The sequence below is a fragment of the Bombina bombina genome, chromosome 7 (genome assembly GCF_027579735.1).
Source record: "Bombina bombina isolate aBomBom1 chromosome 7, aBomBom1.pri, whole genome shotgun sequence".
NCBI classification, from domain to species: Eukaryota; Metazoa; Chordata; class Amphibia; order Anura; family Bombinatoridae; genus Bombina; species Bombina bombina.
In genome coordinates this window covers 519510518-519524524 of record NC_069505.1, presented here as the reverse complement: position 1 = coordinate 519524524, position 14007 = coordinate 519510518, and the positions used below count along the sequence as shown (strand labels likewise).

Here is a 14007-nt window from a genome sequence, read left to right as displayed (position 1 = left end):
GTGCCAGACATTACAAACACTAACATAGCCAAGGTGTAGAATTTGAAGTAAAAAAGAAAACCTGCTGGTAAAAAGTTTGAGTACCAAGTTTCATGATTTAGATAGGTCATGTAATTTTAAACAACTTTCCAATTTACTTTTATAATCAATCTTGCTTTGTTCTCTTGGTATTCTTAGTTGAAAGCTAAACCTTGGTGGGCTCATATGCTAATTTCTTAGCCCTTTAAGGCCTGCCTTTTATCTGAATGCAATTTGACAGTTTTTCACAACTAGAGGACGTTAGTTCATGGGTGCCATATAGATAAAAATTGTGCTCACGTCCGTGGAGTTACCTAGGAGTCAGCACTGATTGGCTAAAATGTAAGTCTGTCAAAAGAACTGAAATAAGGGGGCAGTTTGTAGAGGCATAGATACAAGGTATTCACAATCAACAGAAAGATTTTCCAAACAGTCACCAATGAACTCTGTGTCAATTGATCAGTGTTGGGATACACACTTATCCTAATATACACATCCCTATCCGTTTTGAAAGGCGCTCTGCTTTAGGGGTCATACATATATATATCCATCGTTTCACAATCGAAGTAAAAAGTGCCTAACCAGGCTCCGTTGTCTACGACCCCGAGATGTATACTGCTCAAATTAGTTGCCGGCTCCAGACTAGCGTCTCACCTCTGTGCCTTGCTGACCCGTCACCCGGAACCTTCTTCCGTCTACTATGCGCAGATGGGCGTGTCGTGCTGCTTTGATGACGTAGCTGGTCTTTCTCTGGGCTCAGCAAGGAATACCTCTCGCCTCTCACCTCCAGTTAGGGTATATGACAAAGTTCAGCTGCAGAAAGGAACTCCACCGGCATTGGCAATCCAATGTGATTAAAGAAAGAAATGCCGGGAGTCCGTTTTGTATCTAAATAAAATATAACTTTTATTGGTCCATTAAAAGTTCATAGGCTAAGCATATCCTTGTGCCTCACAGACAGGCTGACGCGTTTCGGTTAGACACCGTACTCATAGCCATCTTGAAAAAGCCCTATCTATCGGGTGAAACGCGTAGATTGACTTTGTGTTGTTCCCTGCTAAGGACTTTATTCTGTTTTCTTAATCTAGGTACCTAGTTTTACTTTTTAGCCCGCGCGTGTTCCACGCTAAGTGCGGGTCTGTGGATATCATTTCTCCCCTTGGAGTCTTGCAGCATTTGGCGCACAAGGAGTTCGGAGTAAAAAAGCAGTCTCCAATCACGCTGACCGGGTTCAGCCGACACAAGCAAGCAAGAAAGAGTGCTAATACATTGGAAGATACTGTTTACTTGTATTAATCTCCAACAGTGTGAGCCTAAAAACTGTTACCAAAGTCATTGTGGATAAGTGTGAGTACAAATAAAACCTGATCTGAAGGTGTTTAAATATGATCGCTTAACAACTTCCTAGGGGGTCATATGAACAACTTAATAACAACTTATTTCACGCTGATACTATCTGATGAACTGTAACACTTTTTTGATCAGCCAACATAAGGAACTTTGTTACAAAAATTGTGACTGATTAACTCTGAGATCGATATTTACATTATAACCTATTCGCTGAATATATAACACCGCTCACTTAATATAAATACATTTTCAAGGGATTTTTTCACGTGTTTTTAAGGTGGTAATCCAGTTTTTTTATTTTTTATTAAGGGAGACGTCCCTTTTATCAGATTATACATATTTTTATTGTTATAATAAATTGTATTTTATTGTGAAGTAAAGGTATTAACTTTAATATTGTTGTATTTACTTTTTATTTGACTAAGTGTGGTGGGAACTTAGCTTTTAGCGCCCTCCTATTCCTTTTATCTTGTTCCTATTGTGACAGTACTGGTGTGACTGCTTTAGAGTGGCTTAGTTCTCCTTCAGCTAATAGCGCTATACTTCTGTGTTCACCTTAAAAACACCAATCCCAAGATGTCATTTTTATGTTCCTTTCCATAGGCAGCTGCTGAAAGATGACCCTTTCTTCTACGTGCCGGAGGTGATAGATGAGCTCACAACTAAACGAGTACTAACTATGGAGCTTGTGTCAGGGGTACCACTGGACCAATGTGCCGAACTGGACCAGGACACACGGAACCAGGTCAGATGCAACCAAAGAATCAACAAACTTAATTCTCATAATATTCCACAGGACAACGTGCCCCAGATTCTTTATTTCTCCAACATTGGTGTGTCCGGTCCACGGCGTCATCCTTACTTGTGGGAATATCTCTTCCCCAACAGGAAATGGCAAAGAGTCCCAGCAAAGCTGGCCATATAGTCCCTCCTAGGCTCCGCCCACCCCAGTCATTCTCTTTGCCGTTGCACAGGCAACATCTCCACGGAGATGGTTAAGAGTTTTTGGTGTTTAAATGTAGTTTTTTATTCTTCTATCAAGTGTTTGTTATTTTAAAATAGTGCTGGTATGTACTATTTACTCTGAAACAGAAAAAGATGAAGATTTCTGTTTGTGAGAGGAAGATGATTTTAGCAGACAGTAACTAAAATTGATTGCTGTTTCCACATAGGACTGTTGAGATGAAGTAACTTCAGTTGGGGGAAACAGTTAGCAGACTTTTCTGCTTAAGGTATGACTAGCCATATTTCTAACAAGACTGTGTAATGCTGGAAGGCTGTCATTTCCCCTCATGGGGACCGGTAAGCCATTTTCTTAGTCTCAAACAGAATAAAGGGCTTAATATGGGCTATAAAACTGGTAGACACTTTTATGGGCTAAATCGATTGCTTTATTTGGACATTTTATACATGTTTATGCTGATATTTCACATTTATAAGCTTGGGGAACGTTTTTTTAACGGCAGGCACTATGTTAGACACCTTTTCCAGTCAGGGAGGGCCTTCCCAGTTGTAGGCTGAGCCTCATTTTCACGCCATTACTGCGCAGTTGTTTTTGAGAGCAAGACATGCAGATGCATGTGTGAGGACCTGAAAATAGCTGGAAAAGTTTCTAGAAGGCGTCATTTGGTATCGTATTCCCCTCTGGGCTTGGTTAGGTCACAGCAAAAGCTGTAGCTGGGACTGTATAGGGGTTAAATTTGTAAACGGCTCCAGTTCCGTTATTTTAAGGGTTAAAGCTCTGAAATTTGGTGTGCAATACTCTTAATGCTTTAAGACACTGTGGTGAAATTTTGGTAATTTTTTAACAATTCCTTCATAGTTTTTCTCATATTCAGTAATAAAGTGTTTCTGTTTAAAATTTAAAGAGACAGTAACGGTTTTGTTTTAAAACGGTTTTTGTGCTTTATTAACAAGTTTAAGCCTGTTTAACATGTCTGTGCCTTTGGATAAGCTATGTTCTATATGTATGAAAGCCAATGTGTCTCCTCATTTAAATTTGTGTGATAATTGTGTCATAGCGTCCAAACAAAGTAAGGACAGTACTGCCACAGATAATGAAATTGCCCAAGATGATTCCTCAGATGAGGGAAGTAGACATGATTCTACCTCATCTCCTACTGTGTCTACACCAGTTTTGCCCACGCAGGAGGCCCCTAGTACATCTAGCGCGCCAATACTTATTACCATGCAACAATTGACGGCTGTAATGGATAACTCCATAGCAAATATTTTATCCAAAATGCCTGCATATCAGAGAAAGCGCGATTGCTCTGTTTTAAACACTGAAGAGCAGGAGGGCGCTGATGATAATTGTTCTGTCATACCCTCACACCAATCTGAAGCGGCCATGAGGGAGGTTTTGTCAGATGGGGAAATTTCAGATTCAGGAAAAATTTCTCAACAAGCTGAACCTGATGTTGTGACATTTAAATTTAAATTAGAACATCTCCGCGCACTGCTTAAGGAGGTGTTATCTACTCTGGATGATTGTGACAACTTGGTTATTCCAGAGAAATTATGCAAAATGGACAAGTTTCTAGAGGTTCCGGTGCACCCCGACGCTTTTCCTATACCCAAGCGGGTGGCGGACATAGTGAATAAAGAGTGGGAGAAGCCCGGCATACCTTTTGTCCCCCCCCCTATATTTAAGAAATGATTTCCTATGGTTGACCCCAGAAAGGACTTATGGCAGACAGTCCCTAAGGTCGAGGGGGCAGTTTCTACTTTAAACAAGCGCACTACTATTCCTATCGAGGATAGTTGTGCTTTCAAAGATCCTATGGATAAAAAATTGGAAGGTTTGCTTAAAAAGATTTTTGTACAGCAAGGTTACCTTCTACAACCCATTTCGTGCATTGTTCCTGTCACTACTGCAGCGTGGTTCTGGTTCGAGGAACTAGAAAAGTCGCTCGGTAGAGAGACTCCATACGAGGAGGTTATGGACAGAGTTCACGCACTTAAGTTGGCGAACTCTTTTATTTTAGATGCCGCTTTGCAATTAGCTAAATTAGCGGCGAAAAATTCAGGGTTTGCGATTGTGGCGCGTAGAGCGCTTTGGCTAAAGTCTTGGTCAGCGGATGTATCTTCCAAGACAAAATTGCTTAACATCCCTTTCAAAGGTAAAACTCTATTTGGACCAGAATTGAAAGAGATTATCTCAGACATCACTGGGGGAAAGGGCCACGCCCTTCCACAAGATAGGCCTTTCAAGGCCAAGAATAAGTCTAATTTTCTTTCCTTTCGCAATTTCAGGAACGGACCGGCCTCTAATTCTGCATCCTCTAAGCAAGAGGGTAATGCCTCACAGCCCAAACCAGCCTGGAAACCTATGCAAGGCTGGAACAAGGGTAAGCAGGCCAAGAAGCCTGCTGCTGCTAACAAAACAGCATGAAGGAGTAGCCCCCGATCCGGGACCGGATCTAGTAGGGGGCAGACTCTCTCTCTTTGCTCAGGCTTGGGCAAGAGATGTTCAGGATCCCTGGGCACTAGAAATAGTTTCTCAGGGTTATCTTCTGGAATTCAGGGAACTACCCCCAAGGGGAAGGTTCCACATGTCTCACTTATCCTTAAACCAAATAAAGAGACAGGCATTCTTACATTGTGTAGAAGACCTGTTAAAGATGGGAGTGATACACCCAGTTCCAATAAAGGAACAAGGAATGGGATTTTATTCAAATCTGTTCGTAGTTCCCAAAAAAGAGGGAACCTTCAGACCAATTTTGGATTTGAAGATCCTAAACAAATTTCTCAGGGTACCATCGTTCAAGATGGAAACCATTCGAACGATTCTACCCACTATCCAGGAAGGTCAATTTATGACTACCGTGGATCTAAAGGATGCGTACCTACATATTCCTATCCACAAAGAACATCATCAGTTCCTAAGGTTCGCCTTTCTGGACAAACATTACCAGTTTGTGGCCCTCCCATTCGGGTTAGCCACTGCTCCAAGGATTTTCACAAAGGTACTTGGGTCCCTTCTAGCGGTTCTAAGACCGAGGGGCATTGCAGTAGTACCATACTTGGACGACATTCTAATACAAGCGTCGTCCCTGTCAAAAGCAAAGGCTCATACAGACATCGTTCTGGCCTTTCTCAGATCACACGGATGGAAGGTGAACATAGAAAAAAGTTCTCTGTCTCCGTCAACAAGAGTTCCCTTCTTGGGAACAATAATAGATTCCTTAGAAATGAGGATTTTTCTGACAGAGGTCAGAAAGTCAAAACTTCTAAGCACTTGTCAAGTTCTTCATTCTGTTCCACGTCCTTCCATAGCGCAGTGCATGGAAGTAGTAGGGTTGATGGTTGCAGCAATGGACATAGTTCCTTTTGCACGAATTCATCTAAGACCATTACAACTGTGCATGCTCAAACAGTGGAATGGGGACTATACAGACTTGTCTCCAATGATTCAAGTAGATCAGAAGACCAGAGATTCACTCCGTTGGTGGCTGACCCTGGACCATCTATCCCAGGGAATGAGCTTCCGCAGACCAGAGTGGGTCATTGTCACGACCGACGCCAGTCTAGTGGGCTGGGGCGCGGTCTGGGAATCCCTGAAAACTCAGGGACTATGGTCTCGGGAAGAGTCTCTTCTCCCGATAAACATTCTGGAACTAAGAGCGATCTTCAATGCTCTCAGGGCTTGGCCTCAGCTAGCAAAGGCCAGATTCATAAGATTCCAATCAGACAACATGACGACCGTTGCGTATATCAATCATCAGGGGGGAACAAGGAGTTCCCTGGCGATGAAGGAAGTGACCAAAATAATACAATGGGCGGAGGATCACTCCTGCCACCTATCTGCGATCCACATCCCAGGTGTGGAAAACTGGGAAGCGGATTATCTGAGTCGTCAGACATTCCATCCGGGGGAGTGGGAACTCCACCCGGAGATTTTTGCCCAACTAACTCAATTGTGGGGCATTCCAGACATGGATCTGATGGCGTCTCGTCAGAACTTCAAGGTTCCTTGCTACGGGTCCAGATCCAGGGATCCCAAGGCGACTCTAGTAGATGCACTAGTAGCACCTTGGACCTTCAACCTAGCTTATGTATTTCCACCGTTTCCTCTCATTCCCAGGCTGGTAGCCAGGATCAAACAGGAGAGGGCCTCGGTGATCTTGATAGCTCCTGCGTGGCCACGCAGGACTTGGTATGCAGACCTGGTGAATATGTCATCGGTTCCACCATGGAAGCTACCTTTGAGACAGGACCTTCTTGTTCAGGGTCCATTCGAACATCCAAATCTTGTCTCCCTCCAGCTGACGGCTTGGAGATTGAACGCTTGATTCTATCAAAGCGGGGGGTTTCAGATTCTGTGATAGATACTCTGGTTCAGGCCAGAAAACCGGTAACTAGAAAGATTTACCATAAAATATGGAAAAGATATATCTGTTGGTGTGAATCCAAAGGATTCCCATGGAATAAGATAAAAATTCCTAAGATTCTCTCCTTTCTACAAGAAGGTTTGGAGAAAGGATTATCTGCAAGTTCTCTAAAGGGACAGATCTCTGCTTTATCTGTCTTACTACACAAAAGATTGGCAGCTGTGCCAGATGTTCAAGCATTTGTCCATGCTCTGGTTAGGATCAAGCCTGTTTACAGACCTTTGACTCCTCCCTGGAGTCTAAATCTAGTTCTTTCAGTTCTTCAAGGGGTTCCGTTTGAACCTTTACATTCCATAGATATTAAGTTACTATCTTGGAAAGTTTTGTTTTTGGTTGCTATTTCTTCTGCTAGAAGAGTTTCAGAGTTATCTGCTTTGCAGTGTTCTCCGCCTTATCTGGTGTTCCATGCAGATAAGGTGGTTTTTCGTACTAAGCCTGGTTTTCTTCCAAAGGTTGTTTCTAACAAGAATATTAACCAGGAGATAGTTGTACCTTCTTTATGTCCGAATCCAGTTTCAAAGAAGGAACGCTTGTTACACAATTTGGACGTAGTCCGTGCTCTAAAATTCTATTTAGAGGCTACAAAAGATTTCAGACAAACATCTTCTTTGTTTGTTGTCTATTCTGGTAAAAGGAGAGGTCAAAAAGCGACTTCTACCTCTCTTTCCTTTTGGCTTAAAAGCGTCATCCGATTGGCTTACGAGACTGCCGGACGGCAGCCTCCTGAAAGAATCACAGCTCACTCCACTAGGGCTGTGGCTTCCACATGGGCCTTCAAGAACGAGGCTTCTGTTGACCAGATATGTAAGGCAGCGACTTGGTCTTCACTGCACACTTTTGCCAAATTTTACAAATTTGATACTTTTGCTTCTTCGGAGGCTATTTTTGGGAGAAAGGTTTTGCAAGCCGTGGTGCCTTCCGTTTAGGTAACCTGATTTGCTCCCTCCCTTCATCCGTGTCCTAAAGCTTTGGTATTGGTTCCCACAAGTAAGGATGACGCCGTGGACCGGACACACCAATGTTGGAGAAAACAGAATTTATGCTTACCTGATAAATCACTTTCTCCAACGGTGTGTCCGGTCCACGGCCCGCCCTGGTTTTTTAATCAGGTCTGATTAATTATTTTCTCTAACTACAGTCACCACGGTACCATATGGTTTCTCCTATATATTTTCCTCCTGTCCGTTGGTCGAATGACTGGGGTGGGTGGAGCCTAGGAGGGACTATATGGCCAGCTTTGCTGGGACTCTTTGCCATTTCCTGTTGGGGAAGAGATATTCCCACAAGTAAGGATGACGCCGTGGACCGGACACACCGTTGGAGAAAGTAATTTATCAGGTAAGCATAAATTCTGTTTTTATTTGACCATACAACTTCTGCTATCTACTACTCTTTTTGTAATGTCATGTTGCAGGTTATCACAAGTCATCTGCTATTTAACTATAAGTTTTCACTGTATAACATCAGTTCTAGTGAATTCACACTGATGTAGAAGGTCCAAAAAATGGCCATTGGCGAGTGGAAATTTAATTGTGGCGAGTGAAAGTTAGTGAGTGAAATTGAATCAACATTCACTCACTGTGGGGTGTTGTAAGCAGCAAAGTAAGCACATTGTATAAGGTGTTTCTCAATGGTTAAAACTATGCAAAGAGAGGTGGAGTAGTGTGTGTGGTCATGTAGTGGGTGTGGTGTGGGAGGGTACTCGGTGGAATCAGAAGTGGAATGCGACATTTTGCTCTGGCTAGTGGCTTAGGACTTGAAATGTTGCGCCCTATATAAAAAATATATATATATATATATATATATATATATATATATATATATTTTATGGTGGATATAAAAGCTTGAGATTAAAACCCTCCATTGCATAAAAGTAAGAGCCATAGAATTATTGCATAGGCAGTTAGCACATCTAGTCAAGTATCCCTGCTTGCTTCAGTTATATAATATCTCATGCTTTTTGCTCCCTTATGGGGCAGGTAGAGCAAAAATAGATCCACTTCGGGACAGTTGTTTCAAACATATTAGCTCTCATCAGCAGAAGATAGGTTTAAGGCTAAGTGCATATATAGTTGTATATCTAATTGGCATATATTACCCAGAATCCTCTGGTGCATTGGTAACACTTCTGGGGAAAAGCAAGCATGGATAAGTATCTATGCTTAGATGTGCTAATTGCCTATACAAAAAGTTGCTACTAGCACTTAATGATCAGTTTAGCTTTATCATGGAGGTCACCGGACCCATAACAGCTTCCTCTAGCCACATCCTGTGTAGCTCATGCCCGTCAAGAGCAATGCAGCTCGGCTTCCCTCTGCTCTGCTCTGTGAACTGTTCTCCCACGTCTACCTCCACACTCACCAGATCGTATTATTAGAGGTGGATACATGCAACATACATTTATCTAAACACTCAGATACAGCCATTCCTGGATTACAGGCAGGACTCGCACACACTCCTGAGTGTTTATAAATTTTGTTCTCACATTCTAAAGGCGTCTTTACGGCTCTCTGTGTTTTTTCCCTGTATAACTTACACAAGACCGGACGTATTGTCTGACCTGTTCCTTTTACCATTTCAGATATCATACAACCTAATGCGTCTCAGCCTGCAGGAAATTTTTGAGTTCCGCTTCATGCAGACCGACCCCAACTGGTCTAACTTCTTCTATGATGCAGAGAAAAATAAAGTAAGTTGTTGTTTTTTGTGTAACCTCGAAATACATTGTAAATATTAAGAGTGGATGATCTTGCATAAAAAACAACGATAGTAAAGTAATTTTTTCTCTTAAGGTGACACTGTTGGATTTTGGTGCAAGTCGAGAATTCGGAGAGGAATTTACTGATGATTATATTGAGGTACTAAACATTATACACTGATATTCAAATACAGAGACACATACTTTTTACCTTTTAGTAACACAAAGATACTTGGATATGTACCTCTCTACTCCCTGCAACTCAGTCATCAGAGCACATACCTCTCGCCACTTCCTAATACACAGACACCAGGACACTTCCCTTTTACGTCCTTTTAATACAGAACACACCAGGACGCCTACATCTCACCTCCTCTTAATTCACAGACACAAAGACACATTAACTCTCACCTCCGCTAATACACAAACATAAAGTCAAGTACCTCTCATCTTCCCTAATACACAGACACCAGGACACTTCTCACATCCTTCTAACACACTGAACCCAGGACACATACCACTCGCCACCTCCAAATACACAGACACCAGGACATTTACCTCTTACGTCCTTCTAACACAGAGATATCAGGACACCTACCTCTCACCTCCTCTTAATTCACAGACACAAGGACACTTATCTCTCACCTCCCCTAATACACAGACACCAAGACACATACTTCACATCTCTCGTAATACACAGACACCAGGACACATACCTCTCACCTCCCCTAATACACTGACACCACAACGCAAACCTCTCACCTCCTCCTAATACACAGACACCAGGTTACCTGCATCTAACTTTAAAAATGTATCGCCTGTAGGTTGTGAAGGCAGCGGCAGATGGGGACAGGGAAAAGGTTCTGCAGAAATCTCGGGATCTTAAATTCCTTACAGGGTTTGAAACAAAGGTAAGAGGCAACATACTTAATATACAGATATTTATGTGCAGATATTCTAATGCTTCATGTTTAGACCCAGTCAGAAATTAACGGGCAGCTGCTTAAAAATTAATGAATAATGCCATTTTGTTTTAAATGAGTATATTTTAAAGGGATAGTCTAGTCAAAATGAAACTTTCATGATTCAGATAGAGCAGGCAATTTTAAGCAACTTTCTTATTTACTCCTATTATCAATTTTTCTTCATTCTCTTGGTATCTTTATTTAAAAAAGCTAGAATTTAAACTTAAGAGCCGGCCCATTTTTTGTTCCGAACCTGGGTAGCGCTTGCTGACTGGTGGCTGCATTTAGACACCAATCAGCAAGCTGTACCCAGGTGCTGAACCAAACATTGGATGACTCCCAAGCTTTACATTCCCGCTTTAAAAAAAAAAAAAGATACCAAGAGAACGAAGAAAAATTGATAATAGAAGTAAATTAGAAAGTTGCTTAACCCCTTAACGACACGAGTCGTACAGGGTACGTCGCACACAACCTGGTCTTTAAAGACCAGCGACGTACCCTGTACGACTTTGGGGATTAAAGCGGCTGGAAGCGATCCTGATCGCTTCCAGCCGCTTTACAGTTATTGCAGTGATGCCTCGATATCGAGGCATCCTGCAATAACATTTTTCCCCCATCCGATGCAGAGAGAGCCAGTCTGTGGCCCTCTCTGCACCGGGATCGATCGCCGCAATCGTTGGTGGGTGGGAGCTGACGTGGGAGGCGGGTGGGCGGCCATCGATGAAAGGCTGAAGAAAGAGGAGGGCGGGATCGCGGGCAGGGCTGTCGGGAGTGCGCACCGGAGCGCGCGCGTGCACGGGGGGCGGTGGGCGGGCGCGTGCACGGGGAGGGAGCGGGTGGGAACCGCTTCACTACAGAAAAAAAATTGTATACAAGTGGCAGTAAGGGGGGATAAAATCCCTAAAGAAAGTTAATCTAAGGGATCTGGGAGCGGGTGGGGGATTGGTCTGTGGGGGGGGGGGAAAGCTACACTACATAAATAAAAAAAATTTTTAAAAATACCTTTTTATTTGCAAACTGGGTACTGGCAGACAGCTGCCAGTACCCAAGATGGCTCCCAGTAAGTTAGAGGTGGAGGGTAGAGAGCTGTTTGGGGGGATCAGGGAGGTTAGGGGCTAAGGGGGGATCCTACACAGCCGCATATGTAAATATGCTATACAATTTTTTTTAATTTTTTTTTAAATACACCTTTTATTTTGGTACTGGCAGACTTTCTGCCAGTACTTAAGATGGCGGGGACAATTGTGGGATGGGTGAGGGAAGAGAGCTGTTTGGGAGGGATCCTGGGGTGTGATGTTGTCAGGTGGGAGGCTGATCTCTACGCTAAAGCTAAAATTAACCCTGCAAGCTCCCTACAAATGACCTAATTAACCCCTGCACTGCTGGGCATAATACACGTGTGGTGCGCAGCGGCATTTAGCGGCCTTAAAAGCAACGCCAAAGCCATATATGTCTGCTATTTATGAACAAAGGGGATCCCAGAGAAGTATTTACAATCATTTATGCCATACTTGCAAAAGTTGTTTGTAAATAATTTCAGTGAGAAACCTAAAATTGTGAAAAATTTTACGTTTTTTTTTTTATTTGATCGCATTTAGCGGTGAAATGGTAGCATGAAATATACCAAGATGGGCCTAGATCAATACTTGGGGTTGTCTACTACACTACACTAAAGCTAAAATTAACCCTAGACGCTCCCTACATGCTCCCTAATTAACCCCTTCACTGCTGGGCATAATACACGTGTGATGCGCAGTGGCATTTAGCGGCCTTCTAATTACCAAAAAGCAACGCCAAAGTCATATATATCTGCTATTTCTGAACAAAGGGGATCCCAGAGAAGCATTTACAACCATTTTATGCCATAATTGCACAAGTTGTTTGTAAATAATTTCAGTGAGAAACCTAAAGTTTGTGAAAATATTTGGGAAAAAGTGAACGATTTTTTTTATTTGATCGCATTTGGCGGTGAAATGGTGGCATGAAATATACCAAAATGGGCCTAGATCAATACTTTGGGATGTCTTCTAAAAAAAAATATATACATGTCAATGGATATTCAGGGATTCCTGACAGATATCAGTGTCCCAATGTAACTAGCGCTAATTTTGAAAAAAAAAAGTGGTTTGGAAATACCAAAGTGCTACTTGTATTTATGGCCCTATAACTTACAAAAAAAAGCAAAGAAGATGTAAACATTGGGTATTTCTAAACTCAGGACAAAATTTAGAAACTATTTAGCATGGGTGTTTTTTGGTGATTGTAGATGTGTAACAGATTGAAGGGGTCAAAGTTAGAAAAAGTGTGTTTTTTTCCATTTTTTCCTCATATTTTATCATTTTTTTAAAGTAAATGATAAGATATGATGAAAATAATGGTATCTTTAGAAAGTCCATTTAATGGCGAGAAAAACGGTATATAATATGTGTGGGTACAGTAAATGAGTAAGAGGAAAATTACAGCTAAACACAAACACCGCAGAAATTTAAAAATAGCCCTGGTCCTTCAGGGAAAGAAATTGAAAAATGGCCGTGTCCTTAAGGGGTTAAAATTGCATGCTCTATCGGAATCATGAACATTTCATTTTGACTAGACTATCCTTTTAATGATTTTTCATCTCCTGAATTCCCCGCCTCCCCGAAGAAAGCCACTTGCTAACCAATTACAGTTCTGTTCATGTATATGTTGTGTTATTATGCATTATTATTTACACATGGTTATTAGGAGAGAGAGGGGGAACCCCCTCCTCACTCATATTCCCTATTCTACTTAGTTACTTAATAATAATAATGCATAAAAGGATCATAAAATTCAATGGTTCATTATTGAACAGGACCTGGGAGCTTGTACCCTGAGGTGAGGTCCAGAGCTGACCTGCCCTTCTCCAAGTGCCACCAGAGACCTCCAGAGACCAATGTCCTGCTGTTGGGAGTGCTACTTAGCTTGTAGACCAATCAGCAGTAAGCTCTGTAGTGAAAGAATCTCTTTCCCCCTCCCATACAAACACCAGACAATGCAGTGCAGTAGAGAGTAACTCATTTTAATGGTCAAGACACAGGGTTTTTTATACAGTACACAGTGTGTGTACATGCACAAGCCAATTACATACAACCCCTGCTCTCCCCCTTTGTGTCCAGAACCCGTTGGGAGAGAAGCTTTCCCAGACATAACAAATAGCCCCACCCCTTTTATGTCCGTTAACTTTTAACGGTGAAGCACCCGGTTTGTACATGGTATTATTTTAAAGCTCTTTAAAGCACAATTAAATACAGTAGACTTGTATAAGCAACAAATGCATAATAAAAAGACAATGCAAATAACACTTAGTTTGAATTTCAAATGAGTATATATTTATTTTTCTGATAAATTTCAAAGTTAGGTCCATTTTCCCTGCCTCCTGTATCATGTAACGGCCATCAGCCAATCACAAAATACATATACGTATATACTGTGAATTTCTTGCACATGCTCAGTAGAAACTGGTGCCTCAGAATGTGCGGGGAAAAAAAGATTGTGCATATTTAGATAATGGAAGTGAATTGGAATTTAAAAATTGCGTGCTCTATCTGAAGTTATTTTTTAA

General features: G+C 41.9%; 1 protein-coding gene across 2 annotated transcripts in view; it reads left to right on the top strand.

Moving 5' to 3' along the window:
• COQ8B (coenzyme Q8B) overlaps positions 1–14007 on the top strand; it is a 99099-nt gene that overhangs the window by 82831 nt on the left and 2261 nt on the right. For both annotated transcript variants that reach the window (XM_053721781.1, XM_053721782.1), the window contains exons 11-14: positions 1972–2113; positions 9343–9450; positions 9554–9619; positions 10284–10370. In XM_053721781.1, the coding sequence (XP_053577756.1) occupies positions 1972–2113; positions 9343–9450; positions 9554–9619; positions 10284–10370 (403 nt within the window). The remainder of the gene's footprint in view (positions 1–1971; positions 2114–9342; positions 9451–9553; positions 9620–10283; positions 10371–14007) is intronic.